The sequence below is a fragment of the Osmerus mordax genome, chromosome 6 (assembly GCF_038355195.1).
Source record: "Osmerus mordax isolate fOsmMor3 chromosome 6, fOsmMor3.pri, whole genome shotgun sequence".
Taxonomy (NCBI): Eukaryota; Metazoa; Chordata; class Actinopteri; order Osmeriformes; family Osmeridae; genus Osmerus; species Osmerus mordax.
Window position 1 is genome coordinate 8,636,040 of NC_090055.1, and position 13,606 is coordinate 8,649,645.

The 13,606-nt window shown below is 43.7% G+C and overlaps 1 protein-coding gene across 1 annotated transcript; it reads left to right on the forward strand.

Annotated features, from left to right (window-relative positions):
• Positions 1-1,791: 1,791 nt before the first annotated feature.
• On the forward strand, positions 1,792-7,222 carry prdm13 (PR domain containing 13). Its single transcript, XM_067238815.1, has 4 exons — positions 1,792-1,965; positions 3,592-3,723; positions 3,977-4,097; positions 5,754-7,222. Exons 1-4 carry the CDS (start codon positions 1,792-1,794, stop codon positions 7,220-7,222), a joined length of 1,896 nt encoding a protein of 631 aa, XP_067094916.1.
• The last annotated feature ends 6,384 nt before the right edge of the window (positions 7,223-13,606 follow it).

The following is a 13,606-nucleotide window of genomic DNA, read 5'->3' on the forward strand; positions in this document are numbered from 1 at the left end:
TGGGAACCAGCAACAAATGGCAACATTAATAAATAACTCCAGCGCAGCCGGCCTTTTGCGTCCGCCTATTGACGAGATTGTTCGCGTGTCGTTCACGCTCTTTGACTGATGAAGTGGAGAGAAGAGAAGGGTCCTCGAATGGAGCAGTGGGGTACCTTTACGTGGCCGGAGAGGGACCCCCTCTCCCCCCACCTACAGCTAAGCAGAGACGGTAGAGTCTCAGGGCCAGAGGTTAGATGGACATGTTCATGGCTTGGATTTATCGCCCACGGCTTCTTGTTCTGTCTGTAAGTCGAACTCCTTTCGAGCCACATCAAAGGGAGTGGACTCCTTTAAGAATCGGCGGTCACAAAGCCACTGTCACCAGTCCCAAATCCTTTTTCACCCCCGTTTACTTTCATCCCCACCCTCTCTGGGTGCCATGGTTCTCAATTTGAAATGAAACCATATCACTCCTACCTATCTGTTTATCTGTCTATATATATAGGTACACACATACATACATACAAATATACATTCATACACAGATACATACATACATACATACATATACATATATGTATGTGTATGTATGTATGTATGTATGTATGTATCTATTTTTCCCAATTAATTAGCATACATTTAATTACAATTGTATTTAATTACATTATACTTAATTTAATGCAAACTGACTGTGCGCTAACCTATTACCAAAAACAGTTATAGGCAAAAATCTATATCTTGAAATCCATTATGGATTAGACAACATTTAGGCCTACAATACTGTAAGAAATTTAGGCTACGAAATGAAGCAAAATTATGTTTTACAAAAGGATCAAATAGCCCACAATTTCTTTTATAATTTATAAATAACTACTGCATAAAAACATAGGTAAAAAATAGCCTATTTAGTAAACTGTACAACATGCTGCATTTATGCAAAAACTTAAGTATTTTATTTTTGAGATATACCATCGAAATTAATTGATAACAAAACGTGCAATTGAGGCCTCAATAGGCTATGTCTGTGTGTCAGATCTCTCTTCACTGAAGTCGTGACAAGAAAACCACAAGTGTGAAATGATAAGATGGTGGTTATTTTGAAAGCAGTAGCTATTTTTCTGATTGTCCCGTGGAGTACCTGCCTGATCTCCACCCGGCACACGCCGGGACTCAACAGAAGTTAACAAGTCCTCCAAACATTCCTGTTGCCTTTGTTCAAGTAGGGACGTACAAAGCTCCCGGGAGGAAAGGATGGAGTGCTTTGAAGTATATAAACCTTAAAGAAGGCAGCCAAGTAGATTTAAAGTAGTCACTGATTTCCCAAAAACTAGTTTGTAAAGGAACAATAAAAAGGGGAGAATTTATGGAGAAATTATACAGTGGATTTGTCAGTTAAAATATCGGAACTGTCTGAGGTACAAAGCCACATGCTGAGGATTAATGGTCGCCACAGACCTTTGATTCTGCTCGCTCTTTTCTCTGTCCTTGACAAATTGGATTTTGGGGATGGGAAGGTCGCTGGCCTATTGTCTCTTGACCGTTTTTGGAGCAGTTCATTATGTGCGAGGGTGAGGGAAAGTCTCCATGTGACCACGGCGGCCCTGGCTTTCTCCACAGCTGCTCACAGAGACAAACTCTCTCACACCGCGCGCACTTGCTCGTCCTTGCGCGTTAATGTGCCGAGGGGGTACAGAGCCTGTCCTTAGAAAAGCCGGATCACATACGCCACCACGTCACTTCGCGGGCGGAGATTGGCCTGTCCTCATCTACGTGACTCTTCTTGCCTCAATCAAGCACCGTTTGGTCTTCATGGTTCAGATCTCACCGCGCGCAGAGCCAGCCATGCAAGCCAGCCGGGCATCCACTCTCAGTGTGTTTGCAGACTGCAGCTTCCCAGCCGGTCTGCGGATAGGACCTGTACCGGGCGTCTTCAAACTAGGGAAGTACGTGTCTGATCGAAAGGAAGTTGGATCAAAGAAAAAGGTAAATAACAATTTCCCCTTTTTATTATGATTATTATTATTATTATTATTATTATTATTGTTATTATTATGATTAACAGAGTATGGGCCCATATTCTCAATTTCACCTTAAAATTAGGCATTTTTGGCATATGTCTAGAAGGACCTTGTCAATTGTGAGTTTGTTCTGCTTATAACAGAATAAGTTTAATATTTTTTAAGAAACAGCCTGCCAAAATAACGTTTCATCATGTGTTATAGTAATATGCCATTGTACTTTATTCGATAGGGGGAAATAATGCCCATTATATTATTATATTATATATTATATTAAATGACTAAATGTAAATATTAGGTCCACTGTCATTATATTCGTTATCTATAGAAGCCAGTTTAATGTGCCTTATTCGTTGTTATACGTACTTGGTCTCCTGGACAGCAGCCTAATTGCAAGGGCAGGTAAATAGAAAGGGGTGCTCTTTTTAATATTTGGATTCAGACCTGTCAGAATTCATTGGGCCTTGATTTATTAATTGGTTAATGCTGTCAAGTTTGGAAATAATTTAGTTATCCTATATTAGTGGGACGACTTGTCACTTTGAGACTTCACTTAACCACCCTAATAGGCCGACCAGGAAAGCTACAGGATCCATGCCCTGACGCCGCCAATCCCCCAGCCCGCTGGCCTAGATATTCTGATGAGACATTTAATCTCACTGTAATGTAAATCATCGAAAGATGCAGTGGACAGAGAGCATAGCCCCAGGCTAAGAAAAACAACCGACAATTTTTTTTAATGCTTAAATTGAACGAACATTTTGACAAAAATTGTCCTAAACTATCATTTTAAAGACCATGTTTTTTTGTGTTTGTTTGTTAGATAACACACAATTCCACAACGAAAGGAAATTGATAGCCTATTTGAATGCATGTGCATTTATAGCCTAGCCGTTTTCTGTTTGTGCCCAACAAAAACAGAAATTATTTGCGGATTTATTTACATGGTCTTAAATGCATTTATAACTGCACTATAACAACCTTATAAATACACCATCGTGTTCTTCAGCTGTCTACGCCTGTGACGGATGCAGTTAAATGCATGGCCTCCGGCTGTAGGCGATCATCAGGTGCAATCTCCGTGTCAAATGTCATGCTTCAGTCTTTAATTTGCTTGAACAGTTTAGAAACGCTTTGACACTCCTCAAATTCGTTTCCCATATCAACTCAATTATGTGTCATTCTCCTTAGTGAATTATCACTGCTGCCCAACAGGGCGGATAAAGACACATTAAACGCGTTAGGGTTATGGGCACACCTCCATGTTTCAGACAACAATTTACAATAAACAGCAGGACTTTCTGCAATTAAATGTTATTAATAGTTTCATAATTGACCATGTCAATATTTGTCCAATAAAAAACAGAGATTACAACTGCTTACGAAAATAAAATAAAAAACTATTATTTGCAGAAGGCAAAACAAGCGTGCCGTTTAGAAAAAGATGCCTAGGCAAATAGAAATATGATTTGACTAAACAGATTTTTTTTGTCGGTCTCATGCAGTCATGACTGTGTGAAAATATAAGCTATGTGTCTATAAATTGTAGTTCTATAATTATAATTCCAAATATTGTTTACTTTTTTTTTAGATTCGGCTGCAAAGAGGTGAATTCCTGGACGAAACCGGTTGTCCGGTATCTGACTGGATTGGGTTTATTCGTGCTGCCAGGAACAGTCAGGAGCAGAATCTCGAGGCAGTCGCAGACCTCCCTGGTGGACAGGTAGGCCCCTCAATTCTGTTTAAATAAATTGCATGTTTATTCATGCTTATTGTCTTTGCTGGAGTAAATTAGACATCAGCAGACAATCAACCAACAAACAAACAACATGAGTGGGACCACACATAATCCACACCATGCAGAAAGACTCATAGCCTAAGTGACACATTGTCTACCAAGTTCACATTCTGTGATGAAATGTAAAAAAAAAGATACTGGTGAGGCTTATGCAAGCTCACACGGTTTGGTTCTGCAGATCTTCTATCGGGTGCTACGGGAGATCTCTGCGGGCGAGGAGCTGAGTGTGTGGTACTCCAACCCCCTGGCTCAGTGGTATGACATCCCCACCAGTGCCACGCCAACTCATGACGAAAAAGGTAAACTAGGCACCATTTCACCCCACTACAGAGATCAGTAGTTTGGCAACATCAATCAGATTATGATCGCCACCCACCTGAAATTTGAAGGAATAGTCTAACAAAACCTTTGATACAGTTGAACTGGGATTCTACAGCGTCATTGACATTCTGAAAGTACCATCGTTGCTCGGTTATGCAGTCGATATCGTGCACCACTATGCTGAGCCGGTAGAACCAATTACTGTGACTGGAGCCTTCTCTTGTTCAACGGTCGACATTTGCATCCCCAGAGCACACTTTTCGATTGCAGACAGATTTTTGGGTTTTACTTAAGATAATTAATTCCGTTTGTTTTATTGAACTTGTGATGGTTTTTATTAGTGAAAACACATTTTAATGAAACAACAAGAAGCATGGAAAAAATTGCAACATGCTTACAAGAATAACTGTGAACGACAATAACAACAAAACAATAACCACAGTATCGATCAGAATATAAATAAAATAGACTAACTATAACATTCCTAATTTCAGACTGTATTAGGCTACTATTGGGCCTACTATCTTATTTGATATGGCAATATGTTATTGCACCTGAGTAAGGCCTACACTGCAAATCAAATGAAAATCATCAATCTGGATAGTGTTAGTGCTGTCGACGCTATATGGTTTAATCCTTTTGCGGTCACCAGCAATATGATCCTGTGCTACAGTAATCGGATTAAGTCCATTGGATACTGGGAATGGATGCTCTGAAGGGCAATTCAATTTGAACAGATTAAGATAGGCTATGCTGTCTTCTATCGACAAGAAAACAGAGAAATAAATTACCTGTAGCCTAATAGCTATAATCAACAGAAAAACAAACAGGTAGGCTATCTATTAAAAAAAACATAACATGTCGGAATACGTCATGACAGTAATTACACTGATGGAGAAGGGTGTCTCAGACACCATCAAAGCAGGCGGTACGAATACAGCCCAGGACAGGGGTTAACAAATGTCATCGCACCGTTAATATTCATGTATTCAAAAGCATATAAATTCAAAAAGGTGCTTTACGGTAAATTAGCAGCCTACACAGGGTATTGTTGCCTAATGAATGGTAACTTTTATGTGGATGTATATTGCCCTGATTTGCGGCGATGGCCCTGTGTGCTCTGCACTCCGGCCAATACACCGCGCGCTCCTTGACATACGCTTCCTATTATGTGGCGTCAACAGATGGGCCCGCGCCATTGTTTCTGCAGACTTGCGATTTCAAGCAACAGCTGCTGTCACTTCCACGGGAAAAAGACCAGAGAAAGTCTCCATTCAGAAACTGGCTCCGAGCGCCAGATTGGACAGGGCGTTTTGCTCTTTTGATGGCGATAATAAACAACAGCCTATAAAGATTACAAAATCATTACATCTATATAATTGACCCCGCATTGTTAAACCGTTGTCCCCGCCCAGGCTTGATGGAGTAGGCCTACGCGATGTAATAGACTCCATCCTTAAATACCTTCATTACTAACAGTTAAGGATGATATTGAAAGCTCAGTAGGATCAGTCGTGGCACAAAATAATATATTCGCCTCCTTAAAAAACACAGGCAATGACATATGAATGTGTGTTAGGCTTAACGGTACCCCCACCATTTAATGACCTCCTGCGTTTCCTCTTTCTTCTCAGGTGAGGAACGTTATATCTGCTGGTACTGCTGGAGAATATTCAAATATCCCAACACTCTGAAGGCACATGTTCACTTCCACTGCGCCCTGAGCAACGGACGGGGGTTCGTAAGCACTGAACAGGCTCGGGGTACGGAAAGTTTTAGCCGGTCACCAAAGTCTGGGGACATTCCCAACACTTCGGCCTCGCCCCGGAACGGACACAACATCTCCATCTCTGACTCCCGGCGCGCCGTGTCCTCCTCACCATTCCTCACAAAGGCAGGGGTGTCTAAGAAAGGCAGCGCGGAAGAGCAGGACAGGGCTTTGGACATGAGTGTGGCCTCGGCCCGGAACCACGGACACCTGCTGGGCCTGGGTGCGACCTCATCTGTGCTGAGTAACATGGGCTTCCATCCCGGCGTGCGCTCTGCCTTCAAGCCCATGGGCCTCTCCAAAACCCCAGCGGCGGAGCTCTCCAGAGAAGAACCCAACGGAAAGCATACCACACTAGGCTTCAGTAAACTTCTTGGGAACATGAAATCGACGCGAGCCCTGAACGAACCTTTGACTGGAAATCATCCTCCCAAGTGTGTCCACCCAATGGACTCCACATCCCCGGTAGTGCCATGCGGCAACGCCATTCGCGGATTCCCGTTAATGCCGCATTTTGAGGAGACCTCAGCTTTCAAGCACGTGGAGAGCCGCATGCACTCCGGGCTGTCCCCGTCCCGCTACCCCCAGATGCCATCGGGACTCCATTTTGAACGGTTCTCTCTCCCTCAGTTCGATGGCGTCAAACCGTATGGTGGGGACTGTAACATTCCTCTCATGCCCTTCACAGTGTATAACGGCGAATTGCTCTATAGCTCACCGTATTACCCACTAAAATTCCACTTTAGTAACCTCCTGAAATACCCAGAGTCCATGTCCTACTTTGGGACTCCGACTCTGAACCAGGATATAGGCTCCATAACTAACATCGACAGGGAGATAGCCATGCACACCCAACAGCTGTCGGAGATCACTGTGGAGAAGAATAGGGCCAGACTGGACACTCTGCCCGGCGCCAACGCCAGCTCGGGCAAACCCAAAAAGGGACACCTGTGTCTGTACTGTGGGAAGCTGTACTCTAGGAAATACGGTCTCAAGATTCACATGAGAACTCACACAGGGTATAAACCCCTTAAGTGCAAAGTTTGTTTCCGGCCCTTCGGTGATCCAAGCAACCTGAACAAGCACATCCGCCTGCACGCAGAAGGTAACACGCCCTACAGGTGTGAGTTCTGTGGCAAGGTGCTCGTGCGTCGGAGAGATCTGGAACGTCACGTGAAATCACGGCATCCAGGGCAAACCATCAAAAAGACTGAGGACAAAACAGAAGGAATTTTTGACGACCAAGAGGAGCACAAGAGTGACAATGACAGTGATGTAGACGTGTGCTTCACCGACGAGCAGAGCGACCAGGAGTCCAGTAAAAATACTGATTAACTGAAATAAAGAGAAATTAAGTGTATTTTTTTTTATGGCAACTGCACACTTCCTGTGCAGTTGTATGTGTAATTTATGTCTGTTTTCTGTGACTAAATATATTTATGTTTTAAAAGCTCTTGAACGTAATGCATTTTTTTTCTTCCTGAAAACCGTATTATGACTGGAAGTTAATCTGGATCATAACTGTATTCACGGAATATGTTCATTAGGACCTTGCAGCCACAGGGCAACGGGCTTAGCAGGCCATTGGAGCATCCGCTATAGGTGCATGTTTCTACATTAAATGTTTGGTTTTGAATCCCAAAAGGAGGTCATTTGCACTTTAAAACGGTTATAAAAAGGCAAGAAAATGAACACCAACGAGAAGTCAATTGTATAAATGTATAAGCCCTAAATGTTAAACTTATTTTGGAAAATGAACTTTCTGATTTTCGCGTTCTTGAATTGCACTTTTGCGGAAGCACGTTATACTTTGAAGAAAAACAATGATAATCCACAATTAATTTAAGGAAGTTGTAAACAAGAAAACAGCTATTAAATTCATAAACATAATAAAGTGTTAGATACGATCATCGACGGTTTAGTAAAACAGTGTTGTATACCTTTGTTGAAGAGTGATATTGTACAATATTTGAAAAAAAAATCCCCTGTTTACCAAGTTGTTCCTTTTTAAATAAATTAAATTTAAAACAAATTCACCGTCATAAACTTATTCCATACGTGATAATTGAAAAAGTCTTTGGTATATTAAATTCGTTGAGGCACATTAAGTTTTTATTTTTTGACTCACTGAACTACAATTTAATGTTAAGTAATTTGATGGATGGACGTCATGGGGAGGCTGGATTGGTGCACCTGTGGACAAGGCTATAACATTCTGGATGCAGGGTCAAAGACTTTGGGTATGTATTGACCAATCAATTGAAGTCAACATTCTGCTGCTCAGAACCTAAAAGAAAAGATGAGATCTTGTGTGATGCTATCCCCTATACCGAGACTGCGCGCTTCACTAGCGCGAGTTACAGTAAATCCTTAATAACTCATTAAGTGTGGCTCCATTAAGCAGCTGGAGCCACACGCTGCCATTAGGGGCGAGAGGTAGTCACGAGCGATGAGGCGTTCAAGAAAAGGTTCCTGTAGGTTAACAGCATGTTTTCTATGGCAGAAACTCGGCCCTCATTTCTACAACTAGTTTACTAGATTTGGCCAGGTTTACCTCAATAAAAAACTGTTCGTTTTAGATTAGGCCAATACATTTTTTTAGAAACACAAACAATATATTAGAAATACAATATATATGCCACAAAATAAATGTTGCCAGAAATAATATGCATTTTACTTTAGTTCTTGCTGACTGACTTATCTGTAGGTTGTAGGCTATAGCCTGTTTTTTATTTTTCAAACGACCTCTTTCAATTTATCTGTAGCCTATCAAAGTCTTCCTACGAAAGAAATTTAGACAATTGGCAACCTTTTCTGAGCATAGAACGGTCACTGAAAAGATACAATCTCAGGCTTGTCAGATTTATTGCGGACGTGGCCTCTTTCTAAAGGAAAGATTCAGTCGGTTAAACAAGGTTTGTTTTGGGTGAAGATTTGAAGAGATGAAAACGCAGCGACTCGAGGCTATACAAAAATAACAAACAAGCAGCCAACTAAGACTTTGGTAGGTAAGGTTACATGCTAAGTGATACGTACTATCACATCGAAAAGTTAACAGGAAACTTCTCAATTTCTTAAAACGGATTTATTTGTGCTGTGCGACATCGGGTCAGGGGGACGCGGTGGCATCTGGACAGTAGGCCCATGCTGTAGCTGGTCAGTGCTTCTAGAAAATGAGGTTACCTGCATTGAGGTCATGCCAAGTAGCCTAATAGGCCTAAATCCTATAGCCTACAAATTTAAATTAGAATGAGTAGAATTGTACAAATAAGTGTATTCTAAAAGCAAGATATCCAATTTTTCTTTGGCACAATATAAAAACACGAATGTAACTGTTCAGCAAGCCTTTTGATGTGGGAGTGAGCAGTAGCATCAGGTGACATTCTCTACCTGTTCCTGCCAGTCCACCTTCTCCTCAACAGTCAGAGGAGGAAGAGGCAAGGCTGGTGTGGCCTTGACATGGCTTCCTGCATGGTACACTGTCTTCACACACACACACACACACACACACACACACACACACACACACACACACACACACACACACACACACGCACACAGACACACACACACAGACACACAAACATGCCAATAAACACGTTTTCTCTTCCTGCTCTTTGCTCTGTTGTTGTCGTCTGACATGTTGTCATGGCAGTGACATGGACAGCTCTTGAGCGCGACCTGTCAGACACCACAGGCTGTAACATTTGAATATGATCGGCCCAGTAGTATCCATTGTGGATGAAGTGTTTGTTTTTACAATGTCTGATTGTTTACGTATACTTGTGTGTTTAGTATTCAAGTGGATGTGGGTGAGTGTGTTTCTATGTGTGAGTTGATAGGTGGTCTGAGTCAGATGATTTGCTTGTGGTCGTAGGTTTATTAATCCCCAAGGCGCAATTGGGAAATTGCAGCAGGTATAAAGTGGATTAGGAACAGGAATTACAGTAAAAACATATATCTTAAATTTTTACCAATACAGTTGTCCTACTCTTTGTAAGAATAAGCTTGGACCAGAGTGACATGATGAACTAGCAAATTGGATCTATCGAGGAAGGAAGAAAGTGTATAGTGCTGACAGTGAACTGCTAAAAAAGATTCCAGTAAGCAATGGTTTAACAAAGGTAGTTACAGGCAGCAGTTTTTTCCAATGGTGGTTACAGTACTTTCCATTCCTCCTCCGCTCCTTTCACATGATGCGCCAGGCTCCTTCTGGTACAAAGGCTTCTCTAGAGCTAGTGTGTCTGTCATATCAACCTTTGAAAGTAGATGGCTTAAGCAGACACACACACTCGCATGCACACGGCGACGCACATACACACGCACGCACAGGTCTCAAGGACGAGGGAGAAGGTCCATTCAGTTCTCAGTTTGATGCATCAATGCCACGGCCCTCTGCGACCTGTGAGGTGGGGACTGTGAGGGGAGGAAAGGAGATGGAGGCGCACAGGAAGGAATCGGGCGAGGAAAACGAGGCAGTCACAACTGCTGTTGTGGGGCTGGAGAGGAGACGAGGGGGACGATCTGAGGCAGTGACCTCCTCTTCATCCGTCACAACAGATCTATTTGTGCCTTCAAGGGGGAAGCGTGCAAGTCTCCTGAAGATACCACAAGGCCCGTGCCTACTCCAAACAGACAAACTATCTGAAGGCCTGCTCGTCGATTGACAGAATAAATACACTCGCTCATCCAGACCTCCGAGATGGCAGCCGTTCTGCTCTCAGAGAGCGTGCAGGGAGGGTCACAGAAGTAGGTATAGTTCAATCAAGTTAGAGCACAAGGAGGAAACCTTATGCCTGTTGGATCATTGCGATTTCAACCTTGGGTCTGGAGGTATGTATGGGGGCTGGATGTATGTTGCAGTGTTTTTTCTGTCTCCTTCAGGTCATGCGGCTCGCATTTTTCAGCTGCTTCTGTGAGGAAGGAGCTGTCACTGAACATCCAGGCACACCACCGCATCACTTCCCGGCAGGTCCTTAGGCATCTGTGTGTTGGTGTGTGTGTGTGAGTTGCCGCGCGCTTCTTAGAAATTTCGTCCACAAATGATGCGATGCGATGTGATTGTGATGCTCTGCGATGTCGCCGAACACAACAGCCTGTTCTTGACGTCGAGATGTGTCTTGTTTCTAGGGCAACTGGAAAGTGAGCACCTATAGTTCTCCGGACTACTCGGAGGAGAGGAGATTTGAGGAAGAAACGAGGAAAGAATGGGAGAGGAGGAGAGGAGGAGAAAGAAGGAGATGACCGAGGAGAGGAGGACTAAGGGAAAGTATAAAGGATGAGAGGACAAAGGAGAAAAGATGAAGTCACTATCCTATATCACACCCTCCCTCCTGCTGCAGTCTGAAAAGGTAAACCAGTCATGAGGACAAGTGAATTATGTCTCTGCTCCCACCTCATTTCCTCTAAATGGGTCTTTGTTTCAGGTTTGAGTAACACTTGGTTCAAGTGGACAAGAAAAACAAGGTATTTTAGTTTGAAGAGGCTTAGATAAATTCAGGATGTTAGGAAGGGTTATTAGCACTGTACAAACCCACTCACATACACGCGCGCACAAGAACACACAAAAACATAGTCACATTAACAGGTGATGAGAGAGACGCAACTGAAAAGAGAGCGAAGAAGTAACTCGAGACAGACAGTAAAGTAAGGACACCAGCGGACCAGGTGTTTGAGGCCCACAGTGGCAGAGTGTGTGTACATGTGTGTGTTTGTGGCGCATTAAGAGCTCTCAGCTTGAGCAGCTGATTGTTCCTGCTGGCTGCTATACTACTGCATGCTGCAGGAAAGGACAGGTCCATATACACTCCACCAAGGATGAAGCAAGAGTATGGTTCTAGCTCAGTGGTAGAGTGTTTGAATGCAGATCAAGAGGATGCAAAAATCAAATCCCCCCTGTTGCTTTGGTTAAACGTGTCTGCAAAAGGAATACATCATTATGAAATACAATATGCTGCATGTTTCCAATGCATGGTACAGTAATACGCCACAGCACTGACTGTGCAATGGGCTGTCAGGAGGAGGGCATGGGGTACTAAAGAGGTCAGACTGACAGGATATGATGCGACAGAGACAGGATGTGATGTGACTGCTTTCCTGTAGCTGTTGACAGGTAAACCAGGAGAGGAGGGCAGGTAGGACACACACACATGCATACACACTTATGTGTGTGTCTGACAGAGGTCACACAGACAGGAAATGATGCGACAGGGACAGGATGTGATGCGACTGCTCTCCTGCTGCTGCTGACAGGCTGGTCTCCTGAAACAGGTAAACCAGGAGAGGGGGGCAGGTATAATAAAAACACACAAACAGGGATGTCAAACAGCTATGTACCAGATGCAGTAGTATCATACTGTTGTTACTGTTGCTTCATGTCATTGAGGTACCAGCCAAATACAGACCAAATACAGGGAGCACCATTCAGAGCGGCAGGTCCGGTTCTGATCCCCTTGCGGGTGGATTCGGGGCCGGTCCTCAATTGGAGCCTGCAGGCTGGTATTGACCTGGTCAGAAAGGGCCAGGCAGGAACAATTTCGTACCTGTTTATCTTTCACTTATCCAGGATAGTCAATGTTGACTCTGTCAATGTTGAGTGCTGACCTGATTTCTCAGGCTGACACCTAGGCTAGGTGGTCCAGTCAGATAGCCTGAGTGTCTATCTGCCTGTCTGTCTGGTCGTACAGATGTTTGAGTGTGGAACATTGATTTCCTCATTACCTTCAGCCTAGTAAACAGACCGACAAGAGCACTGCTAATGCATTGCTAATTAGCGCTTCCAAACTGGTCGGTCAACTGCGCAACACATCACCCTACATCGACACAAAACTCAACCATCTGCAGGTTGATCAGAAACTGGTGTAGTCAGAGTAGAGAATCCACAAGCTGCATGCACACTCACTCAAGGACTTCTTCTATGGTCACTATCGGAGGTTATGGTTGGGTCTTTGACAGCCATCTATGGGATCTTGAAAAAAACCCTAAAACGGTGTCAAGAAATCAGTAAATAGTTTATTTCATAAGTGTCCTAAAAATAAAATCTTGCTTAATCAAGATAGCTGTGTGTGTGTTTGTGTATGTGCGTGTGCGTGTGTGTGCGTGTGTGTGCGTGTGTGTGCGTGTGTGTGCGTGTGTGTGTGGGCAGAGCAGAAGAAGCACTGCTAGCTGGTCCTCCAGTCTACCCCAGCTGTGGTGGGGTTGGATCTCAGACAGGCAGAGAAGAGCAAGACAATCATTACCCAAACACAACAAAGGCTGACTATTTAAACCCCTGCTGCCATTGTGGGACGACCACCACCAACTGAAGAAGACAGGGGAGTAAAGAGAGTAAATACACCAACAAAGGCCAAAAGAGAGAGAGACAAAGAAAGAAATGGAGTGGAAGAGTGAAAGAGGATGGGAAACAACCCGAGAGAGTGAAAAAGAGAGAGGGACACGGAGAGGGAGGGAGGGAAGTGGGATTAGAGAGGGAGAGAGAAAGAGAGAGAGAGCAGTGTGCCATTGTGGTGCAGTGGACTGTGAGACGGGCCCTTTTTGTGCCTCTCTCTAAGGCAGCACTGGGCTGGAGTTAACCACTCAGCTCCATTACCAGAGCAGAGGGCGGGCTCAGACCTGCCACACCAAAGCCAGCCCACCGCCCAGCCAGGAATATTAATTGCTTTTAAATGAAGTGGAAGTCTCTTTATTGGGTGTCTGGTGTTGGTTTGTCACCGGCCCCCT

Bases quoted from the DNA above. Each gene is read 5' to 3' on its own strand.
- prdm13 (XM_067238815.1), top strand. From the start codon at position 1,792: ATGGTTCAGATCTCACCGCGCGCAGAGCCAGCCATGCAAGCCAGCCGG. The intron at 1,966-3,591 runs GTAAATAACAAT...CTTTTTTTTTAG, and splicing joins AAGTTGGATCAAAGAAAAAG to ATTCGGCTGCAAAGAGGTGA. The intron at 3,724-3,976 runs GTAGGCCCCTCA...TTGGTTCTGCAG, and splicing joins CAGACCTCCCTGGTGGACAG to ATCTTCTATCGGGTGCTACG.